Consider the following 7547-nt stretch of genomic DNA (forward strand, 5'->3'; position numbering starts at 1 on the left):
TTATTTTAAACCCCGTGTGGTTACGTGTCCGCCTGACTTGGCGTTTTTATATAAACACGGCGGTGACAGCTGCTAGCTAATTAGCTTGCCATGCTAGTTCGTCGTGAAAATCAACAACATTCCTGTCCGGATTTATTTGCCAGTTAGCTAAAACTTAAACTAAGGACAGTATATCTAAAAGAACAAAGAGTAGGCCGGAGAGAAAAGGACAGGATGTCTATTCAGTACGAGGACCCCACGTTAGCGGGCAGTTATGATGCTGTGGGGTCGTTTCCCAAAAGTTTTGGGTACGGGGCAGAGGAGCAGGATCTGGAGGATAACTGCTCCACATCAGCTGACAAACCCAGGATCCTGCTGATGGGACTGAGGCGCAGCGGGAAGTCATCAATTCAGAAGGTAGGGAATATATGCATTTAAAATATACACGTTCTACACATTTCATTAATGTTAGTGCCCCTAGAAGTAGTTCTAGTGCAACAGTAAGTCAATCTGCTTACTGCTAGACTGATACTTCCACCACAACTATTTGAGAGTTATATGAGCTAAATACTACAAATTAGGCTTTCAAATACAAAACATAGGATGACTTAAGAATGTATGATGCATTGTGGTAGGTTAAACAAGCTTCCAGTTTATTAGAGCCCCCTGGCTAGAAATAATACACATATCCTGCAATAAATCCCCCAAAAAGTCAGAAACTCAGGGAAAAGCTATTTGATAGAACCAGGATGGACAGACTTGGAATAGGTGTTTATTTACAAATGAACAGAAGTAGCACGTAGTTCCAAACCAATCACATAAACTTAATATCAAGGGCAATAAATGAAAGCAGAAATCAAGAGATTGACCTTAATCCTCTTCTCCTCTGACCAGGTTGTTTTCCACAAGATGTCCCCCAACGAGACGCTGTTCCTGGAGAGCACCAACAAAATCTACAAGGACGACATCTCCGGCAGCTCCTTTGTCAACTTCCAGATCTGGGACTTTCCTGGCCAGGTGGACTTCTTGGACCCCACGTTTGACAGTGAGATGATCTTCAAGGGAACGGGCGCTTTGATATTTGTCATTGATGCTCAGGTGGGATAAAAGAGAAGAACTTTGCAGGTTTCTAAAGGCTTCCTGTGTGACATGAAGAAACACGTCTCTTTTTATTTCTCTTCAGGATGACTACGTCGAGGCTCTCGAGCGGTTGCATCTCACCGTATCCAGAGCCTACAAAGTGAATCCAGACATCAACTTTGAGGTGTTCATCCACAAAGTTGACGGTCTGTCAGACGACCACAAAATAGAAACACAAAGGGACATTCATCAGAGGGCCAACGATGAGCTGGCAGACGCTAACCTGGAGAAACTGCACCTCAGGTGAGCAAGATTAGCTGCAAGATTTAGCTGTAGAAATAGTGTTAACTTCCTAGATTTAGCTAGAAATGATTAGTTCTAGTTGATTCTTTACAATATCTTTCACTATCTGCATTTAAGTGCTTAAAGTGTCAATTATCAATGTTTTTTACTTCTGCTTAGAAAATGTGTCTAATGTGAAAGATGCTGCTCATCTTGACAAACCCACAGATAATTATCCAGTGACTTCTCAGTTAGGCATGTGTCAATAGTCTACTTTTGCAAACTGTTCATTTTAAAAACGTTATAAGCTTAAGTTTGTTTGGCTTCTTATAAGCCTGTCCCTTTTCACTCAATTGGTTGAACAATTTGGTTAGTGCAGATAGGACTGTACCGAAGAATTCCAAGCTTCATTCAAAATGATGACATCCAAACATTTCTGCATACTCCAGAGCTTTGTGTTGTCCAAAAGTCCAAATGTATTGGAAAAAAAGATAGATAAGATCCTTTTTTAAATTCACAACATGTAACATATCCTGTTACAATTCATAGTGGGTGGCCTTAAGTCTTGAAACAAAATAACATGTTTACTGCAGTCGAAACTGTGCTTCCTGCTTGCCACACTAAGGGATGCAACTGTCGCATAAATGTATTAGCACCATAAATTGCATTTTACAACAAAAAAATCAATTGCAAATTGAAAAACCTTAATAGAAGCTTGAATTCAGTCCAAAACGCATAGATCTCACAAATGAAGCTTGGACTGCAGTGGTGTCTTTTATCTGTTTGTGGGACACCTGTTGGTAATGTCAGACATTTGTAAAGTGTTATGTTTCTATTCTATTCTGTCTGTGGAGCCGTTGAACTGATTTGTTCTTATGTCCTCACAGTGAGCAGAAATCTTTAGTGTTATAGAAGGTTTCTCATTTCTCTAATTCCCCTCCTCGACTCCTATCCTCGACTCCTATCCTCGTGTCTTAGGGTCCTTCTCAAGTAGATTAAATAGAATCCTTGCGTACCTCACTTGCGTCGTTTCCCTGCGTTTAGTCCCTCCCACCAGGGAAGCATGGAGAGACGCAAGGAAACCACGAGAAGCAGGGAAATGAGTTTTAAGAGCAATGGGATGTCCTTTCTTCCGAAGCGTCACATGAAGCGACGTCCGTTTGTGATGACGCCGCATAGCTGATCGCCTGACAGCAGCTCTGTCCCCGTTATTTTCAAAAACACCTCCGCCTCTGTTAGTACACATTTACTGACACACACCTCTGTTGTAGACGTAAATACATTAAATCAAATAAGAACACATTCTCAAAAAAGATAAACGCCATTCTTAAAATGTATAAACGAAAAAAGCGATCATGAAAATGTTTCCAATAAATGAATAAAATTATTTTTGACCACTTTGTTGTTCAGATATATCACATATTTGTAACTAAATGATACATGAATTGAAACAAAACACAGTTTAAAATGAGGAGTGACTCTCGTGAGTTTCATGTATTTTCTTCACTCCGCTGGGAAACGGCTCTCATGTCAAGAAGCATGAGATCAGTGCATGCCCTGCATCGTCCAATCAGTGAGCGATACACAGTAAGGGGGCGGGGCGAGTATCTGAGGATTTCATCGGAGGATGGTCTGGTGATTCCTCGGTTATCACTCCTCCATTATCGCTGTCGATCGTCGGTCCTCCGGCAGAAATAAGCTCCATGGGACGGTACTCAAGATGGCGCAGACAAATCAACTTCCGGTGATACCGAGGACCGAGGAGCGAGGAAATGAAAATAATCGAATTGAGAAGGACCCCTGGTCCCGCCCACAGGAGATGCGAGCGGGGGAGTCGAGGAGGGGAACCGAGAAGAGAGGAGGGGAAGCAGCAGGCGGTTAGAGAAATGAGAACTCCTCTCCTCTGAGCGGTCATTTTAAAGAGACGTCCATTAATGATGACAGGAGGCACAGCAGCCCTCTGTCTCATGGACAGATGTGTTCATGACGACTTATATATTTACTTTTAATTCATTCACAGTGCGGTATAATGAGACGATAACAGGCTACAGATGCGGACATATAGACACACATATATTTATATAAATATATACAATTTCAGAATCAAACAAGTATGAGAGCACTCTCATAATAACGTAACACAATCAGAGACTGGATATATCCCCCCCCCCCTCTCTGGTCGCTGAAATGGGGAATTGAAATTACAGGCCAAAAGTTGTACAAGTATTAAAAGTAAGCATAGGACACCAAATCAACTGAGACCCGTCTTTCCGCCGCATCTACGCACTGTACAACACACACACCTACACACTGTACAACACACACACACCTACACACTCTACCACACACACACACACCTACACACTGTACCACACACACACACCTACACACTGTACCACACACACACACACACACACACACCTACAAACTGTAACACACACACACACCTACACACTCTACCACACACACACACACCTACACACTGTACCACACACACACACCTACACACTGTACCACACACACACACCTACACACTGTACCACACACACACACCTACACACTGTACCACACACACACACCTACACACTGTACCACACACACACACACCTACACACTGTACCACACACACACACACACCTACACACTGTACCACACACCTACAGCTCCTAAAGCATAATCAGGCTACAGCCGTTGTTTATTTTATTATGTGAAGCACTAAATGGTCTTAGAAAAACATTGACTCTGTTTGTAGATATCTACTAAACTACAGCATACAAATACAGAGAGTAATGTAGGCCTGTTACACTGAGTGATATATGTACACATTGCACTGCTTTCTGCACGGACCTCACAGCTGTTCTTACTGTAAACATCGCATCGCGATGAAAGCAGTTAATAAGATAATATCCAGGGGATGCATGCAGAGCTGTCATTGGCTGAGAGTCCGGCCGTGCGTCACGACTCTTTGAAACATCACTGTTGCCGGAAATACATCCGTGGAGGAACCATCAGTGTATCCTCGGTTAGAGCTCCTCCAGAGAGCCTCCTCGATGCTCGATGCTCGGTCCTCGATGTGCATTTAGAGAAATGAGATGTCCTTCAACATGGCGCGCTGAAATCCATTTCCGGGTCACAACCGGAGGACCGAGGAGTCGAGGAGGGGAAATTAGAGAAATGAGAAACCTTCATAGTTTTAGAGACTTGTTTGGCTAACCTCTCTCTTGTTTCCCTCCTCAGCCTCTACCTAACAAGCATCTACGACCACTCCATATTCGAGGCCTTCAGTAAAGTCGTCCAGAAGCTGCTTCCTCAGTTGCCAACACTGGAGAACCTTTTGAACATTTTCATCTCAGTATGTTCAAGCACTGAATTACAGAAGAAAAACAAAACTTTTACGTCTGTATTTGTACCGTCTTTATTTACATCCTTCTTGTTTACAGCATTCTGGGATCGAGAAAGCCTTCCTGTTTGATGTTGTTAGTAAGATTTACATCGCCACAGACAGCTCCCCGGTGGACATGCAGTCCTACGAACTCTGCTGCGATATGATCGATGTTGTCATTGATGTCTCCTGCATTTACGGGTGAGGAGATTTATATTTGCTTTAAGTGTTGGCACAGATAGTTTCCTGTGGTTTGAAAGTCTAAAGGTGCCTTCCTTCCCCTGTTGGCAGGCTGATGCAGGATGGCAGCGGCTGCGCCTACGACAAGGAGTCCTCGGCTATCATCAGGCTGAACAACTCCACCGTGCTTTATTTGAAAGAGGTCACAAAGTTCCTCGCTCTCGTCTGCATCCTCAGGGAGGAGAGCTTCGAGAGGAAAGGTCAGTTACATTGGCACTAGTCGACAGCGGTTTGATTATACAGGAAAGAGGGAATGAGGTGTGAAGCTGCCAACTCAAAGGTGTCTAAAGCTAAAACGAGGTTTCATCCGGCCGTTTTATCATCAATTCTAAGCTGATTAAAAACTTTCTGCACACATTAAGGCACCCTTTTTCATACCATAAATAGTCAACTTCTTTAAATTAGCTAGGTGTTTTGAAATGAGTATTGAATATTTAGCTTTAAAAAAGGGAGACTGCATGTGGGCAGTAAGATTAAGATCAAAAATGTATATTGCGTTTTTTTTTATTGTGGTGTTTCATCTGAAATGTCGATTTACTCAAGTACGTACTAAAGTAGACATTTGAGGTACTTGTACTTATACTTTAGAATATTATACTTATTACTACACTACAATTATTTACAGTTAAAGATGATAAAGTATACAAATGTTGTATACATATGGAAAATATAATGCATTTTTCTGGGTTAAACTACAGTTTAAATGGCTCAAATTTGCACCAATTACAACAGCGAGGCACATATTGATGTCAATATTACAATCTCAAACAATTTTCCTATTATTGTTTTCCTTTTCTAAGTGTGGAAGACAAAGCTAATATGTATTTCTCCCATTTACTCACAGCGATTTGAACACTGTTTTTGGTTGCTATGGTTGTAACATTTCTTATTAAATTAAATTCAGCTTTAAATGACGTGTGTGTTCTCTTGGCAGGTCTGATAGAGTACAACTTTCACTGTTTCCGAAAAGCCATCCACGAAGTGTTTGAAGTGGGAAACTTGCCTCAAGAAGCCCGCTCGTCCAGTAACAACCTGACGGGACTAAAGTACGCCGGCGCGCACAACGGAAGTGCTGTTTAATACACAAAATGATAAATACAAAATATGTGAAAGCAAACATTACTCCTTACAAGCACATGGTGCCTTATTGTGTGTGTCAGCTGAATAATGAAAATAGACTAAATATGATCAAAGAAATATATGCTTTTAGAAATACACATCTGTCCAGTAACACAGGGTTGTTTTATGCCAAAAAAACACACTGTTTCCTAGTTTCTGCACATGTATCGAGATGTCAGCTATGTTTACCTAATGGCCAGTTACTTCTGTGTACTCATAAAAATACTCCTTAAGCGCTCATTGTATGAGTGAAAAACTCCTTTGACAAGCTCTCAAATGCATTTCCTCCAACACAGCTTTACAGTCCAAACTTCTCTCATGTTCCTGCTTTATTTTGCCTTGAATTATAGAGTGCTGTGAAGGGATTTAATCCCTTGTATGAACAAAAGTCAGCGGAGTGTTTGTGCTGCTGTGTTTTCTGTTGATAATGACTCATGTGCTCTGCTCAGGATCCCCGCACTGTGCCAGTTTCACCATTAGAGCCTCGCTTCCATTCAACAGCGTGTTGGTCCTAATGGAGTCTGGAAATAACGGACGATGCCTTTCTCTCGCACAAACCCGCCCCCCCCCTGCTGTCAACTTGTTTTCTTAGAGCTTGTGATGAAGCTTCTGAACACATTTACTCCACAGTTTACTTTTCGATGCAAGCGTTGAATAATATTGTCAGAGATTTGTTTTTTTGAATTGTTGTACATAATTCTTTAATAAAATATGTTAAATATTTTGATGAGTCAAACTTACCTGTGTCTTTGCGATTTAACTTTTTAAAAGCATAGTAGGTATCTTAAAATTCTAAGATAGTAATTATAATTATAATATTTAATCATTTTGAGAAACACTATAACAATCTATTACTTACTTAGACAAAAGTATGACTACTACTTTTTATTATTGTTTAATATCTTTCTACATTTTTTTTTTATATTGAACACAAAGAAAGCATTATGAAAAACGGTTTCACAATAATATAAAGTGATAAGTGGCTTTCCAGACTTTACAGATAAAAAACAATACAACATAAACAATCAAAAAGGAAAACTGATACCAAAACATAAATAAATCTAGTACTACAATGCGAACTTCACTTGAATAGTATTCATAATAATAATTATCGTATGTTGTGTAGAACCATTTAAAACGTAACTGTGTTTTAAAACAGGAACATTCTAAATAATCAAATTAAATGAACTTGTAAAAGCTTTATGAAAGGAACATAAAGATAATAATGAAAAAGCTACAACAATAACATTGGAAATTAGACATACACATGCAGCTAGGAAGTAAAGCACATAATCAAGTCATGACATAATCAAGCCATTTTTTTAATAACCTTAATCATTTTTGAAGATTTCATAAAGATTGGGACTGTTGTAAGTAGCAGATTTAAACAACAGGTGGCAGCATAATCAAATGTTAATATTTTACATTTTAGAAAGATGTACCAGATGTCACTCCACTGCTCGGG

The 7547-nt window shown here is 40.2% G+C and overlaps 1 protein-coding gene across 1 annotated transcript; it reads left to right on the forward strand.

The window, feature by feature from the left end:
- The first annotated feature begins 210 nt into the window (after positions 1–210).
- Positions 211–6805, forward strand: rragcb (Ras-related GTP binding Cb). Its single transcript, XM_079653293.1, has 7 exons — positions 211–396; positions 874–1077; positions 1163–1362; positions 4579–4693; positions 4782–4924; positions 5015–5163; positions 5898–6805. Exons 1-7 carry the CDS (start codon positions 214–216, stop codon positions 6041–6043), a joined length of 1140 nt encoding a protein of 379 aa, XP_079509419.1. The 5' UTR covers positions 211–213; the 3' UTR covers positions 6044–6805.
- Positions 6806–7547: the final 742 nt, after the last annotated feature.

Source organism: Notothenia rossii (genome assembly GCF_949606895.1).
Source record: "Notothenia rossii genome assembly, chromosome: 10".
Taxonomy (NCBI): domain Eukaryota; kingdom Metazoa; phylum Chordata; class Actinopteri; order Perciformes; family Nototheniidae; genus Notothenia; species Notothenia rossii.

What these genes read in the sequence shown, in the direction of transcription:
- rragcb (XM_079653293.1), top strand. Translation starts at nt 214, where the DNA reads ATGTCTATTCAGTACGAGGACCCCACGTTAGCGGGCAGTTATGATGCT. An exon ending in CTGGAGAAACTGCACCTCAG is followed by an intron (nt 1,363 to 4,578) that starts GTGAGCAAGATT and finishes TTCCCTCCTCAG; the next exon opens with CCTCTACCTAACAAGCATCT. An exon ending in GATGTCTCCTGCATTTACGG is followed by an intron (nt 4,925 to 5,014) that starts GTGAGGAGATTT and finishes CCCTGTTGGCAG; the next exon opens with GCTGATGCAGGATGGCAGCG.